Genomic DNA, 17896 nt, shown 5'->3' on the forward strand with positions numbered 1-17896 from the left:
TATTCTGACTCGTCGTTATTCAATATCTGGCCCACTGTGGTCGTATCGCCAGCAAACTTGTAGATAGAGTTGGAACCAAATTTTGACACGCAATTGTGTGCGTACAGGGAGTACAGCAAGGGGCTAAGTATGCAGCCTTGCGGGGCCCCGGTATTGAGGACTATTGTGGAGGAGGTGTTGTTGTTTATTCTTTTTGATTGTGGTCTGTGGGTCAGAAAGTCGAGGATCCAGTTGCAGAGTGAGGAGCCAAGCTTTAGGTTTTGGAGCTTTGATATGAGCGTGGCTCGGATTATGGTATTGAAGTAAATAAATAGGAGTCTGATGTAGGAGTCCTTGTTGTCGAGATGCTCTAGGGATGAGTGTAGGGCCAGGGAGATGGCATCTACTGTGAACTGGTTGCGGCGGTATATGAATTGCAATGGATCAAGGCGTTCTGGGAGTATGGAGGTGATGTGCTTCATGAGCAACCTCTCAAAGCACTTAATTACGACTGAAGTCAGGGCCACTGGACAGTACTCGTTGAGGCAGTTTGCCTGGTTCCTCTTTGGCACTGTTATGATGATGGTCACTAGAAGCAGGTGGGGACCTCGGAGTGGAGTAAGGAGAGGTTAAAGATGTCCGTGAGCACATCTGCCAGCTGGTCCACGCAGGCTCTGAGTGCACGACTGGGGATCCCATCCGGACCCGTCGCCTTCCTGAAAGGGATCACTTTCAGGAAGGCTGATCTGACTTCGGAAGCTGTGATAGTGCATATGGGTGTGCTATGGGCTGCTGGGGCACTCAACAGTGGATCGTTGGTTTCCTGCTCGAACCAAGCATAGAATGCACAATTAGTAGAATGTTCAATAAAAGATAAAGTTTACCACCAGCCTTTCCTTCAGCAGTCTCTATTGGTCTTGACCAAGGACAACCCCATCTAAGGACAGCAACAATGATAGCAGACACACCAGACAGTGATAGGTAGCCAATCTGCTCAATAAGCCTCCAATTGTGGACTGAGTGGCATGTCCCAGGATCTTATCCAGCAGTGGACAAGCTCCTGCTGAGGAATAAGCCTGGGAGCAGCTTATGGGCAGCTAGCCAGGATGCCTGCAAGGCTATCTACACATTCTCCCCACAAGAACCACATGGATAAACATGACAGCCACAGTCTATCAAGGTTTCTGCTTGATTGTGGTGGTGTGTTAGCTTTGGCCTAGTTTACATGAGCAAATTTGTCACCTTTTCAGAGTTAATTTTGCCTCAATTGGAAGTACTTTCATAGATTCCTCCTAATTCGACAGCACCCACTTCTGTTGGTGGGGTTGACATCCTTCCAAAGCCTTCCTATTGGGCTGAAGCCTCAGGAACCCACCTGCCATCCTTAATTGAGCAGCGGTCATAGAAGCAACCACTCAAGCCACCTTGCAGCAAATTGCACCATTAGGCACACTGCCAGGCATGATGTATATGAGTTTTCAAGGATGTTAAGATTCTCCCCATTGAATCCACTCCAGGCACTTCCCTGGAAGGAAAAAGAATGAATTGTCTGAACTATTTTCACTTTTCTAACCACTGATCTCAGGACATCAGTGGGAGAAAAGGAAGATGAAGACCAATGGCTTGAACAGAGTTTTTCAAAACAAACGACTAATCTATGAAAGCAATAATAAGATGAGGGGTGCTCGAGAGAAAAAAAACGCAATAGATTTACAGTAAAACTGGGTAAAAATTAAATCTCGATATTGTCCTTAAAGCAATTAAGCAATCGTTGGGTAACCAAATGAAGTAACTGACTTTGCCCATTTCCTGAGGAAAAATCTATTTTATATTTTGAATGCTATTTCTATAGCCTAGTGAGAAGGCTTACTTTATTCTGATAGAACCATAATCTAAAATAACCCAGTCTGAAATGATCATAATGATAGTGTCCAGCACTCATGCAACCTAATTATTTATCAATGCTGATACTAATTTGCTTCAGGTTATATGCAAGTCTCTTAATTCATTGAAAAGCTGGGGTCAGTGTCAGATTTCTGGATAGTTCATCGTTTGAAGTTGCGGTAGTTTTGCACAGTCTGCCCTTTTGTGAAGTTTACCCAACATTTCACCTGCATGTTGAAGTGCCATTATTTCTCACAGCGTGAGGAAAAATAATAACGTGGTCTGAATTTTTCATCCATCAGGCGCGCGAATTTGGCAGGTCTGGAAGCAAGCGCAAATCATCCTTCCAGCATCAAGCTGCCTCGGAAGGCGAATTCACACTGGCTGGCCAAATAATGGGCAGCCAGCGTGAATCCCACGCTGGGAACGGCTCCATGCTGCCGGTGAGAGCAGGGAGAAGGTGGCTTGAGAAAGGGGAGAGTGCAGACTGGCACTTCGAATGTGCTGTGTAAGGGAGAAAGCTGCTGCGGTGCTGTCACAGGGAGCTGAAGACCTGGTTGAGAAAAAAGAATTGCGATGGAAAAACGCTGCAAAGAGTGCCTTGGCAGCACATTCAAGCACAAAGCTCCGTCCCCAGACACCTTTTAAAATTTTATTTCAGTCATGAGAGTTTATCCACCCTGGATCAAGGTTGCAGCTAAAATGTAAAGGCCTCCTGGCAAATCAGCCAAAGCAAATAGGCCAGATAAAATTGCATTGAGTTGACCCTTTAATGGGCGATATTGCCTGCTTGTTTGCTGGTAGGTGTGCTTCCAAATCTTCTGCATGCCCGCCAACCAAAATATTGTACGAGTGCACAATAATGTTGGGACATATGCCTTCCATCTTCTCAAGCAATTTTACACCCGTCCAAGTACTTTCAATTACTCTAGGCTTTATGCTTTTGCACGTATGTTGTAAAAATAGGGTACCATAAATTATTGAATATGGGACCTATTCAACTTTTGGGGAAAGCTCATAATTCGCTCATGTTTTAATGCTTGAGTTTTCAGCTATTTCCTGTTCATGAATTCTCCAATTCCCCATTGCATTTTTTCCATTTTCTTTGTAACGTTCTCATTTCAGTATTTTCAAATATTTGTAAATTTGATTGAACGTCATTTCCCCATGGTGTGTTTTGGCCCTGTACTGAAAAGGCAATATGGCAAAATTTGGTGTCAGCAAATATATTGTTTGCATAAACGTTTCCAATTATTACTCCTATCGTCTAAGATACTAGTGCAGAACAGATTATGAACTGTTATAATTTTTAATAATTTTATTCAGTATTTTGTTACACACAAATTATTACACGTATTCAGTAATTTTAGCGGATGCATCCTTGTTGTCCTGCATCAGACATTGCACCCTCTTTCTTCTCCGAAGGGGACTAACTTCTATTTGGCACCTTTTTAACAGCTTAATTTAGAAATTCAGGTGATGAAAAATATGCATTTTACAACACTCTTGTTAGTATGGTAATCTAAGAGACCACGTATGAGATTGGAGAGTTTTATTCATTTTTGGGGGGGAATATGGTGTTTTTCTGTAAATAAGGCTGTATGTAAATTATTTAATTAAGCTGGGGAATGGCTAATGAAGAACATTTGTCTACAAGAATTGAGGAATGGAACAAGTGAAGTTTCCAAATGCATGTATTTGTAATGAAGTTTTATTGGGAAATAAGTAAAGTTTAAGAATTTGCATTGGGAGATAGAGACTGACTTACTTTTTCAGCTACTAAATTTCAAATGGGAGTAAAATGCTTTTACATCTTGCAGTGGTTAAGTAAACAAAAGAAGCTGTAAAATTTTATTTGACCCAAAAGGAAACATGTTATGCATTTTTATAGTTTGGAATAGTTAAGTTCAAAGAAATGTTGACATAAATGGAATCAATGGTGAAAGTGAAAACTAATGTCAGGAGAGACATTGGGATGATTTGTTGCTGGCTGTGTGTGGAAAACCTCCTGAAAACAGTTGGGGACAGGGAGTAGGTGAAGTTTGAATTAGCCATCCAGTCACACCAGTAAAGTATCGGGCTGCATAAAGCAGTCTTGTTCTGAAGTTCTTGGATTTCCACAGCAGAATGGAAGTGAGTTTGAGAGGTTATCTGATATGCCTTTCCTAAAGTATCAGCACTTTTGCCTTGGGGAATATTGCTATAACATTGGAGGAGGCAGTGGCGTAGTGATATTGTCACTGGACTAAGTAATCTAGAGACCATGGGTAATTCTTTGGGGACTGGGGATTGAATCCCGCCACAGCAGATGGTAAAACTTGAATTAAATAAAAATCTATATTAAAAATCTAATGATGACCATGAAACCATTGTCAATTGTTGTATAAGAAAAAACCCATCCGGTTTACTAATGTATTTTTGGGAAGGAAATCTGCCATACATACCTGGTCTGCATACATGTGACTCCAGATCCATAGCATTGTGATTGACACTTAAATGCCCTCTGAAATGGCCTAGCAAGCCACTCATTTCAAGGACAATTAAGGATGGGCAATAAATGCTGCCGTGCCAATGACAACGAGATCGCCGGAAAGTAGTTTTCATAATTATTGAATTTTATAATTAAGCATCTATTAGGGGACTGTTTCCAGGAAAGTGCTTACTTGTGGGTCTGACCGAGTACGGAGTCGTTTTGGGGAGTTGGGGGTATTTTATCTGTGTAACTGTAATCTATCTGCTTAAGTTTTCCTTTCTTCTTGTTCATAAATCTTTTTAAATCTTTAAAATCCAAGAGGTGGCACTGGGGCGCATTTTCTTATTTTAAGAATACAAGAAAAAGGGTATGGCCCACAAGTCCAGTTTTCCTCTGGAATTTTATTTGCTCTGCAATTAACATCTGCTGTGGTCAGAACAACTGGCTGCACCTCCAAGTGCAGTTTACAAAATTTGATAGGTAACAGATAGAAACTTATCTGCGTTAGGCAAGTTACTTACTACAGATAGCTGTATTGTGTATCTGTTCAGCAGACATACTGTGTTAATCTTCAAAGCCAAAGCTTTGGATATGAAACTTCTTTTAAACATTTGTTTAATTTCACAGTGCTGTATTTTATTAATTTTCTTCCAAGCTGTCTGCTATTTCTTGCAGAGCTTTTTAAAAAATTTACTGTTAATCAGTTGTGCTTTTGGTTGTGTAGGTTTACCAATTTGCAGGTTCTTCAGTTTCAGGTTTTTCTGTCAAGTTTATACTGTGAAAGTCACATTGGTGGAAATACATAATTTCTGTAAATAGCTATTTTATAATTTCTGGCATGAGCTCACTGAAACACGGTCCCCCAATTCCTGAATGCAACATATCCAACAACTGTAGAAGTAAAAGCTTTCTGATTTATACATGGTACTTGCTGACCATGCATCACTTTTCCAGAAAGGAGAACAAGGGACATATTTTAGAGAGGTTATTTTATGTGCTTCCTTTATTAATGACACCATCATAAACAATGCACTTTATCAGTAGTCATATATCACAGATTATTCCAGTGAAGGTGGAACTATGTCTTGTATTCTTATATAGTTCCATGGTCATAACTCATCGGAGGCTAATAGAACCAATGTAATCTTGTGAATTAGCTCTAAAATACTTAGCCTTAGGTTACAGAAATGATATGTTTGTTACAATAATGCTTTTACATCTTGGCTTCGGCCATTGCAAGTCAAATCAATCACTTTTGTAGCCTGGAATACCTTGACACGGATAACCTCAATAGAATCCATTGTGCAATGTCAAATCCCCAGTATTGCTGGCAGTGATATGGTTAATATTAATGGATCACTGATGACATGATGGTGTCTAACCCTGACATTCTACATGAAAGGGAGACAGCAAACCTTGCCTCGGATTTCTACCATTTCAATCTTTGTTGCTCAGCTGCTTTTGCTTTTAACAGTCACTATGCATTTTTACCACTCTGTGATTCAATCCCCAAAGGTATCGGAAGTGCGTTTCGCATTCACTTAGATTCACAATATGTAGACAATTTTAGTTGGGATTTCTACTTCATAAAAGTCCAAGGGAATGTGTCTGTGCATTCTTCTGCTTTTATCACCTTGCACATATTATCTAAAATGCAATTTATTACAGATCCTTAGATACATTCCAGTGCCAATGTAATTTGTATATTCTAAATTGGCTATTTCTATTTACATATTAATTTTATGTTTATGTTTTTACTTTTATATTTTGTCAATTTCTTTGGAAAGCTTGCCAACAAAATCAAAATGTTTTATTTCTCGTGTCACAGAAAACAGGCGCATTACTTTGGAGCGGTCACGTTCTCGTCACAATGGAAATACAACATTTGCATGATCCCGAGGTGCCGAAGGACTGAAGACTGAATATTTTTTACCAACCCTTGGGCATCAGAGCAGCTGAAAATCTCTAGTGCAGGCGATGATCGGTGAGGGATGGGAAGAGAAGATCCAGAGGAATCATGAAAACATTGTGTCTGAGAATGTGCAGAGTTGAACATTTTCGGCTGACCCTTAAGAAACTTTTAACTTTTATATTCCCACTAATTGATCTAGAACTGCAAGTAGATGGACTTTATCCAGGGTGTTGTGAAATTTATTTCAATATGTTATTTTATATTTTTGCAAAAAAAAAAGAGAAAGGAAGCAAACTCTTGGGATCCCAATTTGGCATGATTCTGAATCTTTTCTGTTTGTAAGTTAGAGTGTGTGCTTTACATGAGTAAACTCAAAATAACTCTGCTTTGGGGCCGTGAAATGTTACCAAAATAACCAAAGTCTGAACGTATCCAGCATATCAACTGTGGCAAAATAGCCCTCTTTTCCTCTGCCTTTCGGGAGGATTTATTTCAGATTTATGTTTTCCCTAAAAGAAGTATTTTTCTTGAGCAAAAATATTTTCTAATTATGCACTTGTATGTACTTTAAATGCATATTTTCAGGAACAAAAAAACAAATTTAGCATTCTTACTTTGTCACTGCCTCTAACAAAAGACTGACATCTGTTAAGTAGTAAGTCTGTATTACATGTGATTTTTAAGTCACATGGAAAATACGTTGATTGATTACCGAGTTGTTATAATATCATGTAATTATTGCACAGTTAGCTTTGCTGCAGTGGAAGATTGTTCATATCCACTTTGTGCAATAACAATGCTGCAACACTCTGCTTGTTTTATAGAAATCAAGATTTTGGAAATTGCATCTTAAAATGGATTCTATTTAAAGCTGTTTTTAAAAGTATTATAAGCAGATCTCACAGCAGTTGAGATGTGTGTTTAAATGATCAGACCAATGAAATACTCAATGAAAACTTATACGTCAGCACAGATCTTCACGAGAGCATAACAATTACCAATAGTCAAGAGTCCCAAATCCATTAAATATATAATAAAGAAAAAAGGTATGTTGTAAATGAATTCGCAAATACTTAACAGAGTTACTTACCTTATATAATTGAAAATAGAATGTATATCAGCACAATGCCTTTAATGTTTAAAATAAAATTGATATTATTGAGATTGTTGTCACTTTTTGTGTCCCCAGTGCACGTACAACACCTGCTTTCTTCTCAATTCAAAGTACTTTATAAAATTACAAGTGAATTTTAGTGCTGTGAAAACAAGTTGTCTCAGTCTATCAGAACAAATCTTCATCTTGTAGTCATCCTGAACGAACCCATTGTTTCTGACTGACCTTTTTTGCCCAACATTACTGCTGCTTTTGTTTTTAGACCACGAGACCAGACATGCCCTTTTGTTGATGGAAATATTCAATTCATATTCTAATTATGCCTGAGACTGGTCTACTTCCTACCACAGATGTTGTCTGGGTGGTGTTTAAGAGTGTTGTTTAACTCTTTCGCTGACTGTACTTAATGCCCAGGGCAAATAACTGCACTGATAACTCTGAACCTTATCTATGCTTTCACTATTTTTTTTCAGAAACTTCTTCTCGCCGTAAGGTTGATGCTTCCCCTCTGCACTCATTTTCTATTTAAAGGCTATGAGTCAATAATGGAGATGTATTTTTGCCATGGGCTCATATTCTCAGAATTACAAGGGAGAAATATGACTTTTCACTCTCCTGCTGCAGCTTTCTGCCTTCAGAGCCTATTGTTCAATGTATGCATTATAAGTGTTCTTCTGTTTGAAAGCATCATCACAAAGGATGTGTACAATTTAGTTCCAAACGCCAGAAGGAAACTATGCCTTTGACAGATTTCAACTCTGGAGACAGCTAAACAAATGACACTGACACATGGCGAGTAAACCTTCTCAAATAGGCAGCCAGTTACAGAAGTTGAGCTGGAATTACCCTGCAAATAAGCCAAAGAAGTAGGCAGAGATTGGAGGAAATTAATGATGGAAGAAGTTTGGCACAAGATTCGGCTGCAATTGCAGCAAGCATTAAAGAAGCATCCACACCATGAAGATTTATAGGGGGTGAGAAACGCTTGTAGAAAATTGAATCTGGGATTGACCTGGCATTGTAGAGCTCAAGTAATTCAGTGCGGGTAAGGAAACATTGGTAATGTTACCAATAAATTAAATAGAAATTTAATGAGTAAGCTTCACAGTGCACATAATTATATCCCTAAATTTTATGAGTTTGCCTTGTAAGAGGAGTAGCTCTTTCCTGTCTTTGTGTGTACATCGCTCATTATTGCAGAGTTTCCTTTGGTCAGAAACATGGGATGGTCAAGGCCACAAACTTCCTCTGATAGCGTCAGTGATGTTTCGTGATTGGTCACTGTAGAAGTTGCTGGGTTATAAAAACGACGACAAGGGACTAACGAGCAGAAGGGATAATTCAACAATACCTGCTGTGTGTCTGCCTGTGCAGGGGGAGAACACCCATGCTACTGTGTTCCTCATCACCTGATATTCATGTGAACACCCAGTCTACATCTTCCCTGTTTAAGTTGGGACGATCAGTACTACAGGGATATGACCATGGAGAACAGCATTGACAGGATATAATTATTTACAATGTACATCCACTGACATGGGTTTCCACACTTGGCACATAGCCCATTGCCCCCATCCCTCCAACTCCAACTTTTAAAAAAAACACAGTTCATATGTAGACTAGGTCAGTACATAGTCCTTGAAGTTTGAATTTGGCCTGCTCAGGCGCCCTTGGGTTGCTGCCCTCGGGGTCGATGTCATCTGGTGACCCTGTGGTGTGCACAGTGACTGCAGGGTTTGTTGCCTTCGCCTCGGGAATATCCTGCATTTCCACCAGTGCAACTGCCACAGATTACAGGTTCAATGCGTTGGACTCTGTGGTTGGTTGGTGGTTCTGGTTCGCATACCTGCCATGGATGATGCCAGGTCCTGACATACAGAGCACCATATGAAAATGAAATGAAAATCGCTTATTGTCACAAGTAGGCTTCAAATGAAGTTACTGTGAAAAGCCCCTAGTCGCCGCATTCTGGCACCTGTTCGAGGCTGTTACGGGAATTGAACCGTGCTGCTGGCCTGCCTTGGTCTGCTTTCAAAGCCAGCGATTTAGCCCTGTGCTAAACAGCCATGTGAGGCAACCACATTGTGTTTGGTTGTGGGGCATGGCTGTGTACCATCACCTGTTGGTTGTGGCTAAATGATGCTTGGATGCTGACCGTTTGGCTTGTATCTAGAATGCAGAGTCTGGGGCATTGCGATTATAGTACATTTTCCCTCTTCATCGCTGCTTCATGAGGACAGCACTCACATCTGTCTCCACCCTCGTTTGCAAAAGGACCTTGGCATCAGGGAGCATAGTTCTGGAATGCCTGGAGAACATTCTCTGACAAGCTCTGTCTCAGCATATATCATAGGTTGAGTAGTGTAGCATAAAAGTCCATATTATCTCTGACACATTTCTCAAGGAGATGTGTTGTTGAGCGCATCGCCTGTTTTGCCAGACTGTCGAATTTGGGTAGAGGGAGTTACTTGTGATGTGCTTAAAGTCCCATGTTTGTAGGACTTCCGGTGGCGGCATGTGAGAGGAAGTTGCACGTTGGGTAGCTCCCAATAGATTCCTGGGTTTTTGATCATTTCCACCCATTTTTGGGGGGGAAAAAATCAGAATTTGTCTCCAGTGAGACTTAGTAAGTGAAGAATGTGCAAGAGCCAATGAAAAGCTGCTGGGAGGAAAGATTCGAGCCAGCAGGCTCGAGCACAGGGTAAGGTGCATTGGCGGGGAAGATGGAGTCAAACTCTCTGGGCGGGGCCATCTTTATAACAGTCTATACAGTAACAGAGGTGAAGGTGGTGAAGTTTTTTTTAAAAATAATTTTTATTCAAATTTTCACAAAAAAGAAAACAATAACAAAATTCTAAGAACAAAAAAAAACAACTACCCCCCCCCCCCCCCCCCCGCCGTAAATACAAAAGAGAAACAATAAATTAACGCCCGTCGTTGGCAAAAAACAGATATTCAACCCAAAACAAAAACAAAGAGACAACCCCCTCACCCCCCCCCCCCCCCCCCCCCCTGCTGCTGCTGACCTTTTGTTTTTACATTCTGCCAGGATATCTAGGAATGGTTGCCATCTCCTGAAAAACACCTGCACTGACCCCCTTAGGGCAAATTTCACCCTCTCCAATTTAATAAACCCCGCCATATCGTTGACCCAGGCCTCCACGCTTGGGGGCCTTGCATCCTTCCACTGAAGAAGAATCCTCCGCTGGGCTACTAGGGACGCAAAGGCCAGAACACCGGTCTCTTTCGCCTCCTGCACTCCCGGCTCCACTGCACCCCCAAATATTGCGAGTCCCGGGTGGCACAGTGGTTAGCATTACTGCCTACGGCGCTGAGGACCCGGGTTCGAATCCCGGCCCTGGGTAACTGTCTGTGTGGAGTTTGCACATTCTCCCCGTGTCTGCGTGGGTTTCACCCCCACAACCCAAAGATGTGCAGGATAGGTGGATTGGCCACGTTAAATTGCCCCTTAATTGGAAAAAATGAATTGGATATTCTAAATTTATATAAAAAAAGAAATTAAAAAAATATATATATTGCGAGTCCCCAGCCTGGATTGACCCTGGATCCTACCACCCTCGATAAGGTGGTGGAAGTTTAATAAGCACGTTGAGTGGTAAGGACGGGAGATGTTGGAATCGCTCAAACATTGGGTGGAGTAGCTGCTGGCTCCATTAAGGGAGGTGCTTGGAAGGACAGCGGATGTGGTGCGGGAGCAGGTTGAGGTGCTGAACGGGATGGAGGAGGCACAGTGACCAGCTTGCCTCACTAGAAGCTGAACTGGCCAAGCTGGAGGATAGAAATAAGGGCCTGAGAGCCACGGTGGAGGACTCTGAGAACAGATTGTGGCACCAGAACTTGAGGATCATGGGGTTGCCCAAGGGCGTGGAGGGCCACAGACCAACAGAGTTTGCGTCGGCGATGATGAAGAAGTTCATGGAGGAGGAGATGTCACCTCCCCCGTGGTGTTGGATTGGATCCACCGGTCGCTCTGGCCAAACTGCGGGGCAAATGAGCCACCAAGACAGTGATTTTGTGCTTCCATAGCTAACAGTCGAAGGAGAAGGTGCTGAGGCGATAGGGGAGATGGGAAGGAACTTGGGTTCAGATATATCAGGATTTCACGATGGACTTGGGAAGGAGGTGGGTGGCTTTTAACAATGTGAATGCGGCACTGTACAAGGGTGAAGTGCGCTACGGCCTGGTCAACGTGGCGAAGCTAGGAGTTAAGCATAATCCAAGGCATCATTTCTTCGAGGTGGCAGAGGGTATTGTGAAGGCAGAAGGACTGGGACTCGATTGAATATGGTGGAAGAGAGACTTTGTTGCTGTTGACGATTTAGAGTTGGTTGGCGACAAACATTATGATAAAGTTTTATGTTTCTGTTCATTGGGTATTTTGATTTTGGTGCCCGTCTTTTAATGTATTTGTTGTTGAGGGTGAAAAAGGACGGTGGTTTAGCTTTTGGGAATTTCAATGCAGCAGGGAGTTGGGTGGGGGTGGATAGATTTTGATCTTGTTTGTTTGAAGTGGGGGTAGGGTACTCTGGTGGAAGGGCTCCCTCTCTAGCAAGCTGCAGTTCACCAGTTAATCAGGGGGGGGGGGTTTAGATGCGGCGCACAGAATCTGTTTCGGCGGGTTTGTGTGCTTGGGAGGTGTGAATGGCTGTGGGTGGTATCAAGAGGAAGTGGTTGGGGACTTTCTGGGAAGGGGAGGGTGGCTGACGGTGACTGGAGGTGAAGATTTGGACCATCTTGGGAGGCTTCAGGACGTGGAACTTTGTGGTGGGGGGGGACTTGCGATGGGAGCATCCCCCAGAGGGGTAATGGCTGATAGGAGAGAGGCAAAGTGAGAGTCCCCCAAAGTGCATGTCCAAAGGTTGGGAGGCCCTGTGAAACGGGCAAGAGTCTTTGCGCAATTCAAGGGTTTGAGGGCCGAGGTGGCGCTGTTGCAGAAGATTAATTTGCGAGTGCAGGACCAGTTAAGGCTCCATAGATGTTGGGTAATTCAGGTGTTTCACTTGGACTTTGATAGCAGGGCTCAGGAGGTGGCAGTCTTGATAAAGAAGTGAAGTTGGTTCCACATGGAGAAGATGGTAGCGGGCGGGGGGGGGGGGGATCTGTTGTTTTGGCGAGCATTTATGCCCCGGATTGGGATGACGTGGATTTGAAGAGGATGATGGTGGCTATTCCGGGAAAGGAAACGCAACAGTTGATATGGTGGTGGGGGTGGGGGGGGGGGGGGGGTCCTGTCCTGTCCTGTCCTGTCCTGTCCTGCACGGCACACAGTTTTGAATCCAAAGATGGATCTTTCCAGGTCACTCACTGAACCCAGTGGGATGGGGAGGTAATTGTTGTCGGGGTAAGTAATGCAGAGTGTTCAGCGATTGTGATTCCCAACCACGCTCCGTACCTGATTGATGTGGTTTTGGAGAGGGGGCCACCCAGCAGCCGGTGTGGAGTTTAGATGTTGGGCTGTTCATGGAAAATGTAGAGTTTAGTAAGAATGGGGAGGTCTCACCCTCAGTGCTATGGTGGGCTCTGAAGGTGGTGGTGATGGGGTGAAGCGATTGCTTAGAAGGTGCGACTGAATAGGGAAATGAGGGAGGAGCGCCAGCAGCTGGCGAATGAGATATTGGAGGTGGGTGGGAAATATTCGGAGGATCCAACTCCAGAGCTTTTGGTCAGCAGTAAGCTGCTTCAGGGACAGTTTGATCTGGCATCCACGGATAAGGCGGTGCAGCTGTTGAGACGGGCAAAGGGGGTAGTTTATGAGTTAGGGGAAAAGGCAAGTTGCCTGTTGGAGTGCCATTTGAGGCGACAAGCAACGTCGCGGGAAATTGTTCCGTTTCGAGCAGGGGGGAGGAACTGCTGTCGGCACTAGAGGGGGTGAATGGAGTGTTTGAGGCATTCTGTAGGTTGTACTGCTCGCAGCTGCTGGGGGATGAGTTGGATGTGGTGGATCTTTTGGAAGGTTTGAAGTGTCCCAGGTTGGAGGAGAAGTATCAGGAAGGATTGGAGGAGCCTTTGGGGGCGGCAAAAGTTAGGAAGGCGATTGGAGAATGCAGGCAGGGAAGGCATCGGGGCTGGATGGGTTCCTGGTGGAGTTTTATAAGAAGTTTGCAGATCATGTTATGCCGTTATTGGTGGAGGCAATGGAGGATTCCATGGCCTGGGGGGTCAGGCATCCATCTCACTCCTATTGAAATAGGGCAAGAACCCAGTGGAGTGTGGGTCATACCGACCAATCTCATTGTTGAATGTTGATGCTGGTACTCAAGCTCTGTGAGCTATTTTTGGTTTCGCTTTCATATTTGGCTGCTGCGGACTCGGACAGAACAGAAGTGTTTTGTCCTGTTTCTATTTTCATTAAAATCATCTTGGTGGTGGCTTTAGATATAGTTTGTTTTTCGGAAGGGTTTAAACCTGCTGGTGAGATGGGGTCAGAATCTCAGGAAGGCCGGTCTTATTCAAGTGACAATGCAGAGTGCTGGACCATGCCCTTGAAAAGGGGTTCTTGGTTCATGGGAGTTTACTTTTGAATTCGAACAGTTAAGGGGGAATTCATTAAGTGTACATAGATTACTGTAGCTGTGGGGTATCTTTATGTTTGTAATTTATAAAAATTCTTGTGCGCATTTATATAAATGTTAACTAAGTTCTTAGAATAAAGCTTATTTTGATGTAAGTATCTAGGAAGACTTGAATCTCACCTCAAGTAAATGCTCTTGTGCTTACCTTGCCAAATTCAACAAAACGTTGTAGGTCAGCTTAACTCCATAATACACTTTGGAGCTTTTAAAGCCTGGCGCATAACACACAAAATACACAATATAAATACACAGGCATAGGAATCAGGGGAAACATACAGAAGTGTAGCATTACTTGATGGAGATGTGCGAAGAGCTCAGTTCAGTCCATAAGAGGGTCGTTTAGGAGTCTGGTAACAGCGGGGAAGAAGCTGTTTTTGAGACTGTTCTTGCGTGTTCTCAGACTTTTGTATCTCCTGCCCAATGGAAGAAGTTGGAAGACTGAGTAAGCCAGGTGGGCGGGGTCTTTGATTATGCCATCCGCTTTCCCAAGGGAGGTGTAGACAGCATCAATGGATGGGAGGCGGGTTTGTGTGATGGACTGGATGTTGTTCACAACTATCTGTAGTTTCTTTCGGTCTTGGGCCGAGTAGTTGCCATACCAAACTGTGAAACAACCAGATAGGATGCTTCCTATGGTGCACCTGTAAAAGTTGGAAAGAGTCAGTGTGGACATGCCAAATTTACTTAGTTTCCTGAGGATATATAGGCGCTGTTGTGCTTTCTTGGTGGTAGCGTCTATATTTGCAGACCAGGACAGATTTTTGGTGATATGCACACCTCGGAATTTGAAGCTGTCAACCATCTCCACCTGGGCATCATTGATGAAGACAGGGGTGTGTACAATACTTTGCTTCCTGAAGTCAATTACCAACTCTTTAGTTTTGCTGACATTGAGGGAGAAATTGTTGTTGTTCAACCACTCCACACTAGGTTTTCTATCTCCCTCCTGTGTTCTGACTCATTGTTGTTCGCGATCCGACCCACTACGTATCTTATTGTTATTTTGATGAATATCCTACTGTCGTAATATCAACCCATGTATATCATGACATGCAGAGAGGCAGTGATTGACACACAGGATAACCAATGAACACACACGACACAGAACAACCAATCACCAGACAAGACACCACCACTATTAAGTCCACAGGGCATTAAGACTCTCTCTCTCTCACAGGACACGGCTACTGAGATAGTCACAGTGCACAAGCCAGTGAACATCATCACCATGCGGTAAAGAGCTAGTCTGGTCAAGCTAGTAGGAGGTTATCAGTTAGGTTAATAGAGTGTCAATCTACAGCAGATTATGTACAGCAATCAGCAAATTCAATAAAACAGTGTTGGACCATCTCCTGTGTCGGAAGTCTGTTTCTAGTTTCACTGCATCAGTTGCAGTCGATGTTAGACCAACACAGATAACACATCATGGTACCAGGAAGCTATTAATTCTAACAAGTGAATCTGCAACGCACGCAGCCATCCAGCGGCATGGAAAAGATCCAACCTCCTCCGCAACTCCGGATCTCTGGCAACCTCGGCGCCAACTGGAAAGTCTTCAAACCAAAGTTCCTCCTGTATATCGAGGCCTCCAACCTCAAGGCAGCATCAGATGCCCAAAAGATTGCGCTGTTCCTGTCGACTGCAGGGGATCACACCATCCACATCTATGACTCGCTCATGTTTGCCGATGGTGAAGACAAGACGAAGTTCAAGACAGTTCTGCTGAAATTCGACAACCACTGCAACATTGAGGTGAATGAGAGCTTTGAACGGTACCTCTTCCAACAGAGGCTTCAGAGTAAGGATGAACCTTTTCAGTCCCTCTTCACCCATCTCCGCATCCCAGCGCAGTCATGTAATTGTGACTCGACGGTTGATTCCCATGATCTGGGATCAGATCGTTTTCGGGGTCCAGTCCGACTCCCTGCGGGAGCAGCTCCTCAAAATCAACAGTTGACGCTCTCCGTAGCCATCGAAACGTGCATTGTCAATGAGCATGCCAAGAATAATTACTCCCACATGAGGGCGGCAGAAAATGCAAAACTAGCCTCCCATGAGGCAGAAAGGGTGCAGGCCATTGCAAAAATGCAAGGCCTGAGCATTGAGGAGAGTGGCCGTTTCACGCGCTTTTCCCATGTCCCTACGCATGCGCGCCACGACCGGGTGGATGACGAGGCCGAAGACCCTGATGTGCATGTGCGAATGTCGGCTGACCGCACTGCACATGCAAGATGGCGCACAGAACACCCTGACATCAGCGTCATGACGTGTCCAAATTGTGGCTCCGCCCATTTTAAAGCGGCAATGTCTAGCCAAAGCTAGGCGATGTCTACAGTGTGGAAAGCCTGGGCATTACTCGGCCTTATGCAGATCCGCTCCACTGACCAACAGCCAGCGATCCCAGCTGCAGTGCAGACATATCCACTGCGTACAACAAGGCTTGCAGGATTCAGATCCCGACAGCCCAATGTACCCCGATGCTGACTGCCTCGCGTCTCCATATCGGGTGGGCATAATCACCACGCGCGAGCTGGCTTCCACTGCACCTGCAAACCAACTTTCAATCCTCAGTGTGGATCCTGATGACGAGTGGTGTGCTGTCGTCACAGTTAACCAGTCTTGCATCGATTCAAATTGGACTCTGGCACATCTGCAAACCTCATATCACATCGGACCTCGACAGTATCCGAGACCAACCTAGCATTCTTCCACCAACCTTCCAGCTCCTTGGCTACAATGGAAATGCCATAGCTGCCAGTGGATCATGTCAGCTAGGTGTATCTCACAATGCAATCAAAGTAACATTACGATTCAAGATCGTCCGGCCTAACAAGGCATCCCAGCTCGATGCTCGCACATGCAAGCTCCTAAATCTGGTCCAGCGCCATATCCTCGACACTGGCGACTGCCTCACCCAATGTACATCTCCAGGCTGAGATAGACGACATTCTCACGCAATACCACAACATGTTTGATGGCATGGGCAGGCTCCCATATCGTTACAAGATATTGCTCAAACTGAATGCCATCCCAGTCATCCATGCACCACAACGGGTGCCGGCTCCTCTCAAGGATCGTCTGAAAACCCAGCTCCGAGAGCTCCAAGACCAGGGTATCACCTCAAAGGTCACGGAACCAACAGACTAGGGTCAGCTCTATGGTCTGCGTCAAGAAGCCCTCTAGTGAACTCCGCATTTGCATTGATCCCAAAGACCTGAATCGCAATATCACTCGAGAGCACTACCTGATCCCAAAGCGTGAAGAGTTAACCTGTGAGATGGCTCATGCTAAATTCTTTACCAAACTGGACGCCTCCCGTGGGTTCTGGCAGATGCAGCCGGATGAGTCCAGTCGGAAGCTGTGCACGTTTAACCTCTGTTCGGCAGGTATTGCTACAATCGCATGCCTTTTGGTATCATCTCAGCTTCCAAAGAATTTAATCGCATAAGGGAGCAAATGATGGAGGACATCGAGGGGGTGCGAGTCTATGTCGACGACGTGATCATCTGGTCCACGACGCCCGAGGATCACATAGTTCGCCTCAAACAGGTTTCCCAGAGGATTTATGAAAACGGCCTCCAGCTCAACAGGGCCAAATGCTTATTTGGTCAGTCCGCTATCAAGTTTCTGGATGACCACATTTCACAGCAGGGTGTGCAACCTGACACTGACAAGGTGCTGGCAATCAATGCCATGAAGACCCCAGAGGACAAAAAGGCGGTTCTCCGTTTCCTCGAGATGATGTGTTGGATAAACTGGGACTACGAGGACTGCGTTTACTGCAGTGGTGAGAGAGACAGGCTTCCAACACTTGAAGAAATGCAACTCGATTTTATTGAACACTTAACTATAATACATGCTTTAACTGTGGGTCGACACTATGCTGACTTGACTGGAGACCTGAGGCTAACCTGACCAGACTATCTCACTACCACATGGTG

The 17896-nt window shown here is 44.2% G+C and overlaps 1 protein-coding gene across 4 annotated transcripts in view; it reads left to right on the forward strand.

Moving 5' to 3' along the window:
• The window catches only part of diaph2 (diaphanous-related formin 2), an 878670-nt gene extending 871260 nt beyond the window's left edge, over positions 1 to 7410 (forward strand). For all 4 annotated transcript variants that reach the window (XM_038775000.1, XM_038775001.1, XM_038775002.1 and 1 more), the window contains one exon: positions 6165 to 7410. In XM_038775000.1, coding sequence (XP_038630928.1) covers positions 6165 to 6229 — 65 coding nt within the window. In that variant the 3' untranslated portion in view covers positions 6230 to 7410. The remainder of the gene's footprint in view (positions 1 to 6164) is intronic.
• Positions 7411 to 17896: the final 10486 nt, after the last annotated feature.

Source organism: Scyliorhinus canicula, chromosome 17 (assembly GCF_902713615.1).
Source record: "Scyliorhinus canicula chromosome 17, sScyCan1.1, whole genome shotgun sequence".
NCBI lineage: Eukaryota > Metazoa > Chordata > Chondrichthyes > Carcharhiniformes > Scyliorhinidae > Scyliorhinus > Scyliorhinus canicula.